The sequence below is a fragment of the Mustela nivalis genome, assembly GCF_964662115.1.
Source record: "Mustela nivalis genome assembly, chromosome: 1".
Taxonomy (NCBI): Eukaryota; Metazoa; Chordata; class Mammalia; order Carnivora; family Mustelidae; genus Mustela; species Mustela nivalis.
The window spans coordinates 83,364,837-83,380,206 of record NC_139020.1 but is presented as its reverse complement, the minus strand read 5'-3'; the positions used below and the strand labels follow the sequence as shown (position 1 = coordinate 83,380,206).

Here is a 15,370-nt window from a genome sequence, read left to right as displayed (position 1 = left end):
GAAATCACCCCTCCCCGTAAGGCACGCTGGGTGGCCCTTCAGCTCTGACTGTCACAGAGGCAACACTCCCCAAAGCACCTGCTTGGTAAATGGGCTCCAGGCATCAAAGAGAGTCTCTTACTGAACAGCACTTCTGTTCTCCTCAGCCCTCACATTTCCCTCTCCTGTTCTTGCCCTCGGCACCAGGAAGTGAAAGCTCTGTGTCCTTAAGGACCGGCATCCCCACTTGCAGTGTGGGAGACCAGTGTGGGAACTCCGAGAGGCCCCATGTTCTCTCCCACTCCCACTCTTGGTTTAGCCAGAACTGCAGGGACACAGATTTATTACTCCCATACAAAACATCCCACGCCTAACTATTCCTCCCGAGGCATGTATTACTTCCCTTAAAAAATTACTTGGCCTGACAGAGTTGCCTGGCACTTCATTCTCAATCTGATTTGCATCTGAGACAATGACATTTCTTAAAACCAGCCTCCTTAAGCAGAAGGGACAAGAGTCCTTCGCATCACTGGAAAGAGGAAACAGATGCTGTGTGATAAATCAGTAAAGTCCTTTCTCCTCGTTGCCTGTAAAAGTCACCACTGTTTTTCACCTTGAACCCTCCTATCTAAATGCTCCCGGCTGTCTTTGAAATGCCATTTCTAATACGTGGAGGTGCTCTGTGACCTAAAAAGCCCCCTCATAAGGTGAGACGACACGTCATTACAGACTGTAATTTCTACCGAGAACTCAGAGACATCTGGAGCGAAGTAAATTTATGAGGCAGAAAATTAAAGAACTCACTTCCAGCCTCGTCTATGCTCTACCAGAATCAGGATACATGCCACTATTTTCTGCAAAGCCAAAAAGCAAATAAGATATTGATTGAATATAAAAGAAGAGAGACTCTAGTAGTAAACAATCACCAAGAAAGTTTGAATGTCTAGTCTGGAGGGTGAGAATAAAATTTCTTTTCCCATAAGTATAGCCTTTCTATCTTGTGTACTTAGAGAGTGGTGCAGGGAAATGCATTGAATAGTTTTTAAACAAAGGCCATGTTATAAACACAAGTAGAATATTGTTCTAGAGTAGAGAAAGGTATGAAGGAAATTACGCTATGGCAAGGAATTTCTTACAACCAATTAATTAATTCTGGTGACTTGTTTCCTACCAAAGTTACTAAATGAAATACCTTTTGGATTCTCAACTCAGAAATTAGGAAGACACTTTCATTTTGCATAGCCCAACCTTGAATTCATAAATTATTTAATATAATATTAATTTATGCCACTTACTGACTATAAACTTCAATTAAAATATTCTGGAAAACTCATTACCCATCCGCCTATCTCATAATGAATGTGTCATATCTTATTTAGAGAAAGTAAATGAACGTCTGTGCAAAAGGTAATTGGGTTTTCTGAGCATCAGAAGTCAGCTGGGATGGTAATAATCAAAATGTGGTCTTGAGGATTATAGAAACCCAAGGCTCTTCCAGATGGACACCGAAGAAGTATCCTGCAGTGACTTGATAAATATTTGTTTCTAGCATCATAATAAAATCTGTTTTCTTGTCTCTGGAATGAATTATTTGTTCATGACAAATCTCACTGTGGCCTCTCTGGTTCTTCCAAATGGCTAGAGAAAAAGAGAGAATGGGGGACAGGATTTCAGGTAAACTGAAGAGGTCTATGTATTGAAAAAGAGGAAGTCACTGACCTAGAGAAGATCTTCTAGAGGAAAGAGGTGAGTCTCTAGCAGTCCCATGGCATGACCAGTAAGAACACAGGGTTTGTCTTCACATACTGGGTTTGTGTTCCAGTTCTTTCTTAAAGCACTGTGGCTGTTCCTGGTTTGGACTTGCATCTGTTACAGTAATGGTAGCCATTGTAACAAGGAGATTCAATGCAGTGAATCAGAGTTCACTGCATAATCAGAGTTCATTTCTCCGTCCTGTAACTGTCTGAGGCAAATCCTATAAACAGCAGGTAGCTGTGCTCATGCAGTGAACTCAGGGACGCAGACTCCTTCTACATTGTGGCTCTGCCACCCTCTAGGTCATGTGATTGCAGCTGGTATAAGGAGAAAGAGAGTGCCTGAAGAATGCAGACCCCTTAAAAACCTTGGCTGGAATGAAGACATGAAGACACCTCACACCCACTAACATCCCATTGGTGAAAATCAATCATGAGTCACATCTCAATGCAAGGGGATGATGAGTGGGGATGCAGTCCCTGTCTGTTCAGTTGCTTGTCAGGAAAAACCCTCTGACTATGAGCATGATGAGAAGGCATACATTTTGGCAGATGACAGGCTATATCTGCCATAGGGCTATTTATCAGAGACAGCAGAGAGGACGTATTCTGTGGAAGGGAAATCATTGGATGACAGATGAAAAGTTTGAAAAGGTAAAGAACTTAAGAAGGAGTCAACCAGGAAGCAGGGGAGTAGGCTGGAGAACAGTGAGATTAAACCTGTGTAAAAAGCCAGGCTAGGGGGCTCATCCCTCAGCTAAGAGGAGAGGCATCAGACATCAGGCAGAGTAGAGTGCCACCAGTTAATGCCAGCGTCAAAAGGGTGGATCCTGATGATCAGACTTTCTCTTCTAAGGAAACCTCCCTACTTGGTTCTGTGCTGGGGGCTAGCGTTACTGGAGTGGCTGAGGTTTGCTTCTACCCTCAAACAGGAAATGGAGACAAAGCTGAATTCAGGAAGCAAATGAGGGTCTTTGGAGGCTGTATAATACACACACACACACACACACACACAGAAACAGTTGCGTCAAAGAAGTGACACGCATGCTCTTTAAAGATGAAATGATGGGCGCCTGGGTGGCTCAGTTGGTTAAGCGGCTGCCTTGGGCTCAGGTCATGATCCTGGAGTCCTAGGGTCGAGTCCTGCATCCAGCTCCCTGCTAGGCAGGGAGTCTTTTTCTCTCTCTCACCTGTCCCCTCTCATGCTCACTCTCTCTCATTCTGTCTCTCTTTCAAATAAATAAAAAATCTTAAAAAAAACAAACCATGAAATGATGACAGATGAAAATGAGTTGTTGTTTGTCAGAAATTGTCCGAAACTTTTGTTGTAAGGAACTGAACTTCCCTACATTGGCCTCACCTGGTCTTTTCTACCTTAATTAGCTCTTTGTACTCTGATGTATTTAAACACGGTATCAAGGGACAGGTAAAGAATAATGAGGTGATCGCAGAATGAAAGCACAAGTAGATGTGAGTACATCCATGCTTATTTCATCACTGTTTGTAGTGGCAGAAATCTAGAAAGATCTTTAATGTCTATCCTTTAAGGGAATGGCTGAAGAAGGTATTTTCCACCATGCTGGGGATTACTATACAGCTATTAAAAAGAATGGCTTAGATCTGTAGATCCTGACCTGGAGGGATGTCCATGGACAAAGCAGGTTGCAAAGCACTGTTCTATGTGATTCCACCACTGTATAAACAAACCGAAGCACAAAAACTATACATGTGTATCTGTTGTGTAAGCACGGAGAAAAGTGTGTAAGAATACATTCCAAGTTCTAACATTGACATTTGGAGGAGGTCTTGAATATTGGAGTTTTTAACTATTTAAATATCTGTCTTGTAAGTTAATGATTAACAAACAAGAAAAAGTCCCTACAAGAGTGTTATAAATCTCAGAACCTGGTAAAATACAGAATTCTTCTTCCATCCAAACCGTGATCATTCTTTCAATAATTACTTACTGAGGATCTACTGGGTGCCAGGTGCTTTCACGGACTTTATTTTCTTTAAGCTTTAGAATAATGCCAAGAGATCTTATTTACAGGTGATAAAACAAGAGAAAACAGAGCTTCATAACTTGCTCAGGGTCACTGGGAAGATGACAGAGTGAGCATTTGTGCCTAATCCCTCTGGCCCCAGAGCCGGTGTGCACTTACCTGGACTGCCCACTCCTAAAATCAGGAAGAGAGGTGGCCTTATTCCCTCTTTCTGAGGTCAGGCAACCGAGCACTCTAACAAAGCCTGGTTAACTAGTAAGGGTCCTAATTTATGAACAGAAGGGGAACCTAGAGCAGGTCAGAATCCTGTTGGGAATAATCCCAGTGCTTGCTGAAAAGCCTAAATGGAAGGACTGGAAAGATTCAATCTTGAAAGAATCCCCTGGAGGTGAGTCACTTGGTGACACCTCTATGAGGACAGAGAAGTACACTGGGTAGAATCTTCTCTCAGGGTCTCAGGGGAGTGGGAAGAACTGCTTTGTCCCCGGAGGTGTTTCTGGGTGCCCTTGTATGTGTCAGCGCACTTTTGTCCTTCTCCAGCTAGGAGATCTCTGGCCATGATGATGGGCTTCCAACAACTGAAGAACTGAGAGGCCATGGGTTCCTTCAGAACACATTTCCAGCCAGAGAGAGCCTTGTGGGAGACAAAGAAAAAACTCATTTCTTAATTTTTATTGGAATTGGCAATTCTGGTGAGGATTTTAAAAACTAGCCTCCTTTCTCTTGGTGGGCTGAGCTTTAACGTCACAACTTGAGGCTGTGAATGACCCAGGAGATTTAGGTCACACTACTGCGCTGATGTGGCCCAGGTTTTTGTGGCACTCTTCTGGGTCGGCTCTCTCCAAAAGTTTCAAATTAGTAGGAATACGTTTTAATTAGACAAAAACATAGATATTTTAGAAAAATGGTTACAGAAAAGCTAAAAAAGAACATCTAAGGCGGTGGTTCTCAATATGAGGATAGTGTTCAGGTCACACTCCGAACCAATTAAATCAGTGTCTGTGGTTTCTACGGTTCCCCAGGTGCTTCCACTGGGCATCTGAAGTTGAAAGCCACTGGCTTACTGACAAATATTCTCACTCAGCTACACAGCCAAGGTCTGGCAGCTGGGCCTGGTCTCTGGCTGAGGTCGCTCCGGGAGATGACTGACAGCTGGTGCAGGACTAGAAGCTCAGTTAGAGGACCCCTCTTTGGGGCCCACCCTTCACTCACTTGTTAGCAACCTATCCTGGTCAAAAGCCAACTCACAAAAGCCAAAATATATTTAAGGACTGCAGTATTTTTCCATTCTATATAAAAATAACTTGAATGAGGCCCATAAAAAATGATTAGTGTTACAATTTTAGATTACCTATTTTGTTACATAGAAGACTGAAGATTGGCAACTCTTATTTAAAATATCTATCTGGGTATTTTAAAGAAAGGGACAGGTAGACAGCTGTCTAGACTTCTATCTTCATGTTATGTGATGTAAGTGATGAATCACTTACATAAATAAATTCTTCACCTGAAACTAAAAATAAAATAAAATAAAATATAACAAACTGTCATCAGATTACATCATGGACCTAATAATGAAACCAGGTGGTCTGTGGGTGGTTCTAGAATGTTGATTGCACATCTCTGCTTTAGTTTATGATCCTCTAATACCTGCATGGACATTACCTAATTAAATCAATTTTGAAACTCTACTTATTGAGGAAAATCTGTATTCTTTATATACTTTAGACTTGGCATTTTTCTTCGTGAGACCAAATAGAAGTGGTTAAAATCTGAAACATGGCAACAACTGGCCTCAGGAAAAGAGTAAACACAAAGCATCACTTGTTCATGTGGCAAATTTGGAAAATGGAGTTTTGATACGCTAACAGGCTCTAACAAGACTAGGAGCTTGTAGATGGTAAAGCACCAACATTCCAGATTGGTAACTGAGCACTGACAGAGTGCTAGTTCTGATGTTGCTCAGGTTTTCTTCTTTGGATCACACACACACACACACACACACACACACCCAGTGTCACACATACTCTCTCACATACACACACTGTCTTATACACACACTCACACACTCTCACATACACACACCCTCTCTCTTTCACACACACACTCTCCCACTCTCACACACACACACACACACACACACTCCGACACCCTTCCCAATCTTCTTGGCAATTCTCTGCTTTGCTTTCCTCTGGAGCACTTTATTTTTTTCACTGACTAAAGCTTCACGATGGGGAGTTCGTTTGAGGAAGTGCGAAGAGGTTAGGAATATAGCCCGTGTCGGGCTGGCTAGTGAGCAAAAAGACATATCCTATGAAACAAAGTTTTAATTTTTATTTTACATATTTATACATAAAACTTTCAAGGAACCCTCTGAATCCAACAGAATGTTAATAGCACATCTAAAAATGAACTTCAGGTAGTCAACATTCACAAAATGTTGAAAACTGATTAAAATGTACTTATTACGGAGAGCTACAACTTCACTACGAGGCAGGCATGTATTTTCTGACTTTATAGATAGCACCGTCATTTACAGTTCTTCTTTAAAACTACAGTGAAGAATGAAAGTAGTCAGTGGTAAAATATTGCTCCAACTTAAAATCTCTAAACAAACAAACAAAAATAATAAAGTTAAAACTACCCTCTTTGAGAACCATGACTTGTGATGGTGTCAGTACTGTACATTTTTTGTAACAATATTTTATTAAAATGCCTGATATTTAGTGGCACAGTAAAAAAATTAAAATAAATTAAGAAGCAAAGGCCAATCACTGGACGTTAAGCTTCAGACATTATCAATGACTAACACTGATATTCGTTTGTTTCTGCGCCACCTTTAGCAACAGCATTTTTACAACCACAGAAGCAAAAGAAATTCTAGCTTGTCTTCCAGTCGGATGGCTTCTTTCACTTGGCAGGCATTTTCTCTGCCATGTGCTTCTGCTGACTTTCCGCATGTCTGTAAAAGGAATCATACGATTATTTAGTGCTAAGATAAACGCTCCAAACTGCTTTCTAATGCACAGTTACAACACTCCCCCAAACTGAGCCCCAGAGTTACTCACAGTGGAAGCAAGAGAATTAAGTGACAGTACTTAATTCAACAGATTTTGCCCCCTTTAATTTGTATATTCTCTGTACGATTCCTTTTATTAAGTTACTAGATTAACCTGCGAATGGTAGATATCATTATTTTTGAGAAGAAGAAGCACTGTGTTTTTAAAAAAGGAGGTAAGTATCTGGGAAAATAGAATGAATGAATGAATATGTTTCTCTGTCCCAGGTACTGTGCCTGGTGCTGTGAATTTGGTGGTGAGCAGACACTGAGGTCTTTGGTTTCATGGCACATATATTCCAGTGGAGAGGGACAAAAAAGGAACCGATAGCAAATAAGGAGAGAGCCGGTAGTATATAAGTGCTAGGCACAAAGTCCAAACCAGGTGTTGTCATAGAGGGGAACCGTGTGACTATTTTATCTAAACACACGCACGCAGACACAAACATAAGCATTCAAAAGGCTCTTGACAGAAGTTAAAGCCAATAGAACCATTATATATATATAAAATATATATAAAATATATATATACGATATATATATACATATATATTAGAAGTTAAAGCCAATAAAACCAAAGCCAGTTCCCCCCTTATGAAAGCTAATGTCTTCCTAACAAACTGTGGGTTTCTACAGATGTCAAGATTTTCCATGTTTGCATACTCCCTCCCTGCCCCCCATTAGTTCTAAAGCCATCATCATAGCAGTGAGGGTAAGTGGCTGGGGGGGGGTGAGTCATTTTAGTCATCGAGCCCTATTGTGGCCCATGAGCCCCACATTCAACCAACCCAGCAGCTGGCCAGTGGAGATGGAGGGGGAAGAATGGGAAAGCTGCTGACATCACTTGAATGTGCGCTAATTAAACATTTTCCCAGAGTGCTAGTGTTTGACGTCTGCAAAAGACAAATGTTTTGAGGGACAATTTTAGGAATTTAAAAATTTGGCAAGAGAAAACATCTAAGGCTGTGGTTTTCAGCTGTTATCAAAGGCTCAGGGGCAGTTTTTGTATGTTGCCTAGATTTGGGTAGTCAATGACGTCAAGTTTAACTCACTGGTTTTGTGCAGAATGTCTCCTATCTGGGTATAGGGGAGGCAAACCACAAATGCTTTCAGAAATAGGGAAGTGACAACAGTGTCCTTGCCACATTCAACAGCCCACAAATAATTGGTGATATTCATTTAATAATAAAGGAACTCAAGAAAAAAAGATCAGCCTTTTACTCCTAAAAATATATGCCCTTCGGTGGACCCTGTCATGGCCCTGATTATGTGTGTAAAACAGCTTTGATCATTTTCATCAAGTAGTTTACAGGCCTCACTTAAATTCAGCTCAAGAAATATTTTAATGCTCACTGAGCTAAGATTCCACTATAGCTAATTAAATGATAGTTTCTATAGCAGTTAAAAAATACACGTGAGTGCACATGTGTGTGTATGCACAAACTAAAAGGTTCTCATCAACTATTTATATGAAAGTCCTTATTAGCATTTGTTTGACTCAAACCTCACAAGAACTCCTTTAGGACCCATGCCTGGCCAGCCCTGTCCTAGGCTCTGGGGACACAGGGGATAATGAAAACGGCCTGGCCTCTGCTTTAGAGGGAGGAGGGGTTTGAGTGCAGTGAGTAAGGAGAACGAGCAGACAATGTAACACAATATGATCAGGCTCCATGTGGAAGGGATGCCATGTGGCCAGGAACACGGAGAGGGTTCTACCCCAGTCTTGGGAGCTGGGGCGGGGGTGTCAGGGTGCACTTTTCTAAAGACGTGTTACCGAAGCTAGTGCATCTCAAATTCGGCTCTGCTTTGGAATCACGTGGAGAGTTAAAAAAAAATCCAAATACCCAGGTCACCCCACAGAATGATTAAATCGGGATCTTTGAGGGTGGGACCCAGGTATCCGCAGTTTATAGACCCCCAGGTGATTTCAATGTGCAGCCGAAATCGAGAACCACTCATCCGCATTGACATCAGGAAGGGCAGAATGTCTCACTCTCTACTGGACAGGTAAAGGACACAGGTGAACAGAACTTCCTAGCCTATTGCCTCTGCCTTCTGGGATCTGGCTGCAAAATTCTGACTTTGTTATATTTACAGACCCTCAGATCCCTCCAGGAGCAAAGTGAGAGTTTGCAGCCAGGAGTGGACACAGGAACTTCTCCCCACTTCCTCCGCTTTAAAGGCGTCCTCTAACACCATTAAGTTAGTAACTCCCTTCCTTTTCATCCCGTGGTTCTGCCTGCCCTGTTTCCCATGATCACACCAAAGCGAAGTACCAGCTTAACACTCTGAGAGGAGAGGGGAGCCTCTCACCAGTGTCCCCACCGGTGTTGAGGAATGCCAGTGCTGCTTTGAGAAAAGGTCTTTGCTGTCGCAGGCAAGTCATGGAATTTACAAAAGAGTTCACCTATTTTTTTGAAGGTGCAGGTTTTGGTCTTAGATTTCACATCATCCTAATACCTATACACAAATCTCTTTGACAAAAAAAAAAAAAAAAAAAAAAAAGGATGTGTCTTGTAGTTGTTGGGGCAGTGCCTGGAGACATGGGTGGAAGGTGGTAATATTATGTGAGTGTTACTGTGATATTTTAGATACAGGCGAATATACTAAGAAGGTATGAGGCCTTCTGGCTTTTTGTTTTTTGTTAGGGGTGAGGCACTATAGTACCCAAAGCACACAACACAGACCACTACCCATAGCTCTCTCTCTCTCTCTTTTTTTTTTTTTTAAAGAAAAAAGCCTAAACATAGTTCTGTAGCATTTGTTTTGCTACCCAAACTATTTTTATAACACTGAATTTAGAAAAATAATTTATCTAGTGTTACACCTTGAGAAGAGGTGTTAAGCGCATCTTCCCTACATGTGTTTTCAAAGCTTCTCTCGGGTGGTTCTAGATCATGTGGTTAATTCCTTAGGTTACTGTGAGAAGCGGTGTTCTTTCTCTCCTTGGGGAGCCTTCTACTCTCTGAATCCCATTTCCGGGATTAATAGTAGTTATTGCCTCTTGGTTTAAAGACTTCACGTGTACTGTTTCAGAAAAGGTAGCAAAGTTATATATGAGTTCATACGCATGCTCACCGTATTTCCCAGACTTTATATACTAATGGGTATAGGCTTTCCTACAAAGAGAACTGCTAAGAAATGCCAGATCTTGACTGGCCTTAGCCTCGTTTCCATCTCCTGATGGGGGGGAGGCAACATTCTTTACTTCTGTTTAGGAGGTGCTTGGAGTCAGACCCTGCTGGAGACTCAAGTCCTGGAGTGTCCCCCACAGTGAGAACAATCTGGTAGCACTGGTGCTGTGGAAAGATGCCAGGGTCCCTGCCTTCTGGACACGGCAGGTGCGGGTGAGATCTGGCTCACAGAGCACCAAATGACACCCTACGGCACCCACTGCACGGCTGCTTGTGTGCTGGATGTAGGCCAGCGTGGAATGGCTTCCGGCTGGCTGCCCAGGAGGACAGTCCTCCAGGAGAAAGTTGTCCTGGTCCAGAACTGCTGACCTGATTTTGGGGACGGGGGGAGGTGGTGAAATCCTAATGTACTGGGAGGACGGTTGTGAAAAAGCAATGCATTTGTGTGTGTGTGTTGTGTGTGTGTGTGTGTGTGTGTGTGTGTGTTTAAGCAGTGCCTTTGGAAAGGAGTTTTAGCCACTTCCTCTCCATCCAGACAGCTGACCCCAGCAGAGGTGAGGTGAGTTACTCATGGAAGTAAGGGGAAGGCGTTCTCTAGAGCCTTAATTCTTCAACTCAGACCACCCTGGGCTTCTTTCCTTCTTTGGCAAGGGAGAGCCTCACTGACCTGGTCAAGTCCTCGATGTCCACCAGCATGGCGTCTTGCTCCGTGTGCAGCTCGTCTCGGATGAGGAGCAGCTGGACCAACTCTTCATTCAAGCCTGGAGCGAAGAAAAGGGGCCTTTACAAACGGATACGATCGCATCCAAGTCAGCTGCTATATGGACCATTGCACAAGTTACTCTGGCTAAGATTTAGAATTCTTACGTTAGCCTTTCACAGCCCAGGAGAAGTCCTTGGTTTGAGAACATGACTAGTTGGCATAATTACAGAAGTGTTGGAAGAAAAGGGGTGAAGTAGGTAGTACTTCCAGTGACAGTCACATTAAAGTGGGAAAAGAAATTGTTAGCTGTTAGGAAAATCGCTAAAATAACAGTGAAGGCTGTTCTCAGTATCTAAGTTCTATCTCAAGAAAAACGAAAGCCAGATGAGTAAGACCTTGAAATCTCTGAATGAGTACCGAGGAGAAGATTCCTTAGGATTTATACTGGGAATAAAATATATGTAGATAGAAACATTTCTAATCCTCCTGAAGTCAGTGCACTGGGTGAATTTGGCTCCTGTTCCTGAAAAATAGGAATAAGCAAGGGGCTCTCTTATTTTTTACCCTTAGACTGAAGCTTTTAGTTCTGGACGCAAGGACACATGCACCATAGCGTTCATTTAGCAGCAAGAGCTCTAGGCCCAGAAACAAAGGAAAGGAAGGAGGTCTTCCACTCTGTTCTCCTTGGAAGTGCTTTTAGAAATCCTGAATTTGGGGCGCCTGGGTGGCTCAGTGGATTAAGCCTCTGCCTTTGGCTCAGGTCATGATCTCAGGGTCCTGGGATCGAGCCCCACATTGGGCTCTCTGCTCGGCAGGGAGCCTGATTCCTCCCTCTCTCTGCCTACTTGTGATCTCTGTCAAATAAATGAATAAAATCTTTAAAAAAAAAAAAGAAATCCTGACTTCAAATGATGCATTGATCTGCCTTTAGTTCAGATTAGCTTCCAATTTTAAAAAGGGAGGGGAAAAAAAATCATACAACGAGGTCTAAATTCATCTACTACTGAAAAAAGCTGGATGATAATTTTAGTATTTAGAAGTCTAAGGAAGACGTTTCAGTGGTAAAATATCAGAAAGCCTTTTCAGTCCTTGAAAGAATTACAGTCCTAGTAATTTGCTCTCAACTAAAATTAAAATGTAGTAGAATTTAAAAAAACAACAACTCTGTGAATCTATGGTTTCTTAATTAGAATGTCAAACACTTTCCCTTGATTTTAAAACAATACTGAACATATTAACTCTGAATATGTCCAATTCTATTTTTTCAGTATGTTTTTAGGATAGTTTAATTTTTTTTTTTCTTAATTCCAGTACAGTTGCTTTTTATACTAGCACTCAGTAGAGGGCCCACATAGTGCATGGAAATTTTTTCCCCACGTGAAGTTTTTCACTTTTTGGTCTGGAAATTTTCAAACTGATACAAAAGCAAAGATGTTGATTCAATGAATCCCCATGCCCCATGCATCCAACCAGCTTCAGAAACGATCAGCTCATGGCCCATCTTGACACATCTATCCCCCCTTCTCTTTCTAGGTTATTTTAAAGCAAATTTCAGACATGATATCATTTCATCTGTTGATGTTTCAGTATGTATCTTTAAAGCCAGGGCTCTCTTTTTTAAGTTAACACACCACAATACTTTCATCATACCTAAACAAATAAATAAATTTTTTTTTCCAGGAGAGAGCATGCAAGTTGGGGGGAGTGGAGAGGGAAAAGAGAGAATCTCAAGCAGACTCCATGCACGGAGCCAAAATCCAAAGTCGGACGCTTAACTGAGCAACTCAGGTGCCCCATCAATAAATCTTATTAAAACATTCAGTCCGTGTACACATTTCTTGGTTGGCTCTTAAGTGCTTCTTTATAGTTAGTTGGTGAATGCATTTGGTTGGTCTCTTAGGTAGTTTTCAATCTTAAGTTCACAGGATTTTATAGAATCTTATGTTCCAAAGGTTGGAGGGCACATGGGTTCAGCTGGACTAACCACACTGCCCAAGTAGGTATGTTCTATGTTCTTTCTTTCATTGGGCCGAGCAACCAGCTGCCCTTCTCTGCGTAACCAGACACCTAAATGAGCACCTCTCATGTGCCATCTACTCGGCCCACTTCTGTTGGAGGCCCTTCTTTATTCCGGGGGCGGGAGGGAAGGCCCATAATTTGTCAACCTGTGATTGTCACACATCAGTCATACAAATTTTCCCCACCTGGAGTCCCACAAAATAAGCTGAATCTGATTTGATGACCCAAAACGAACAGATACACAAGTACAGTTGAGGGTGTAATTGCGTAATTAATGACATGTAACTACCAAATGGGAGTCCAGAAACCGATGCTGCGAGCCAAATACACACATCGTGCTCGGCGCTGGGGGTTTGAGATGAATCAAGAGGACTTCTCACCTCTGTGAACCTTGAATAATTCTTGAAATTTCTGAACACTTTACGGTAAAAAAACAAAAACAGAGCCTTGTGATCCTCTTCCTTCTCTTGTGGCACGCAGGAGGAACCCAAGGGAAGGGACAAAGGAAGTGAATCAAGGAGGTAGTACTATCCCACGATATTTCACATCTGACTCCCCATTTTCAAGCACCCTGCACACTTACTTTCTATCTGGGAATGGAGATCGTTGACTATCACTTGTAGCTGCCCGAGAGTCATGTCCCGCAGGTCGGTGGGCTTTAAACTTCTTTTCATCAGGCATTCGCTTATATGAGGCATGTGTGGCAGCTGAAGATACAGAAGGAAGAAATGGAGGTGTGACCTGAGCAGCCACGGCACTGAGAACAAGACCCACTTTTCTCCTGACAGATCTGCTCTCACCCACTTCCATTCGGGGCCTGTGCTCCAGAGCATTTCCCAGTGTGAGTTCCCCACCCCAGCCCCACACACCATGTTGTCCAAAACCCGTCTGGCGTCAAAATGCGACACTAATCAAAAGCTATCAGACTGGTCTTGAACACAGGCCATGACAACTGCGAGTCTGTGATCATGTCCACAAATGAATGACGAGGGAGCTCCGGGAATACCAATGGCATGGATAAAAATAATATCAGCTCTCTACCCATCTGCACCATGTTATAAGCACTGTGCTGTGTGCTTTAAATGCTTGGTTCACAGAATTCTCACAACCATGCTCTCACACTGGTGTAACTATTCCCATTTTATAGACAACAAAACTGAGACTTCAGTACCTTGCCCGGAGTCCCACAGCAAGTTAATGGCAGAGGTGACCTTCAAAGCCCAGAGCCCTTATCCATTATGCCACACTGTCTTCACTGAAAGGTGGGAATGACAGCCATGGCCATAGTGAGTTTGCCACAACCAGTAGGTTCTAAACCAGTACTGTTTTAATGACATTAAAATATTCCCTTGACAGCTAATAACACCTCTAAGAAATATAGCAGATATTTGAATCCAGGTTATCTATGAATGAATAGATATTGAATCTATCCTTTGAATATGGATGTGAATCCAGAACAGTTTACTTTTGTGTAATCTGTTGCTTATGAATCTTTCAGTAGGAAGGAACAAGAAACGAACTTAAATATTTCTCAATGACAGTACTTTTTACAAACTGCCTTGTAGAAACCCAAGTTTGCATAACTCTGGGAAAGAACTGGGACCACGTCAACCATTTTAGCCACCAAACACTTGCTGGCATTTCAGTGTCTCCTGCTTACGAGATCAGCGACGGGAGACTTTTTCCTGTTCTGTTTTTCCACTTCTACTTGCATTTTGGCCATTGGTTTGGCCATGGCGAGGGCCATTTTGGCTTCGGCTTGCAATTTCTTTTGCCTTGTGAGGAAATCCATGTCATCCAGGGATTCAGATTCTTCTTCCGTAGTGTCTCTATCAGAATAGGAAGAACTCTGTTTGCTCTGTGAAGGGAAAAAGAGCAGCCCTGAGCTTTCTGTGTCAGGCGCCATCTTTGGAGATGGGCTACCCCAGTCCCTGGTCCTGCCCAGAGGGGCTGAGAGACTGTCCTCCATCAACATGACTCGCTACTTGACTTGGTCTCTACGAATCTCAAGTAACATTAAAGCAGAGGATTTATTTCTTCAGTGCCAAGAACAGACTCTGATTTTAGCAGAGCCACATAACAATAGGGAGAATCTGCTTATGATCAACTCGAGATGTCCCTTTGGTTCTAGGTCTCAAAATTTCCTGAAGGGATCAGACACGGCAAAATATTTAACCCAGAGCTAAGGCAGCATGTTGTTCTCTGGAGTGAACAGGATCTCAGGTATCCAGTGAAATTCTGACGTTGCCCTGCAGTCATGGACTAACACGGTTTCCTGCTGGTTGTTCTTTGGTAAGAAAGATGATAAAGCCGTCACAGAGAGTAAAGGATTCCAGCAATAAGCTCCCGGGATCATTAAGCCATCCTTTGCAATATGTACGCAAGGAATGAGCCGGGAATGTTTTACACACATCATCTTACTGGTTTCACTGAGGAACATCCTTGTGTGCTAGGGCTCCCATCCTCACCCGGACCCTGCCCCTACCTTTCAGAATGAGTCCCGCCCCTACCTTTCAGTGGGGACTCACTGCTGGTCTGCACTTAATATTTCTCAGCCCCATGGAGAAGGACATAGAGCATAGGTGAGCTTTCTCGTGGTTCAATATGAAAGTAGTTGCTAACTTTAGCAGAGTTTATGTGTCCTTGTATCACAGCTTTGATTCTTCATTGTCAAATTTTAAGAGCATGCTGTGTCAAGAAATGGCACGAGACATTTCTTT

The 15,370-nt window shown here is 42.5% G+C and overlaps 1 protein-coding gene and 1 long non-coding RNA gene across 10 annotated transcripts in view; one reads left to right on the top strand and one right to left on the bottom strand.

The window, feature by feature from the left end:
* LOC309842776 overlaps positions 1-15,370 on the top strand; it is a 101,386-nt gene that overhangs the window by 79,007 nt on the left and 7,009 nt on the right. The window lies entirely within an intron of this gene.
* LOC309842676 (schwannomin-interacting protein 1) overlaps positions 6,049-15,370 on the bottom strand; it is a 531,227-nt gene continuing 521,905 nt past the window's right edge. For all 9 annotated transcript variants that reach the window (XM_082687207.1, XM_082687209.1, XM_082687211.1 and 6 more), the window contains 4 exons: positions 14,311-14,508; positions 13,234-13,357; positions 10,596-10,689; positions 6,049-6,698 (listed from right to left, as the gene is read on the bottom strand). In XM_082687207.1, coding sequence (XP_082543333.1) covers positions 6,647-6,698; positions 10,596-10,689; positions 13,234-13,357; positions 14,311-14,508 — 468 coding nt within the window. In that variant the 3' untranslated portion in view covers positions 6,049-6,646. The remainder of the gene's footprint in view (positions 6,699-10,595; positions 10,690-13,233; positions 13,358-14,310; positions 14,509-15,370) is intronic.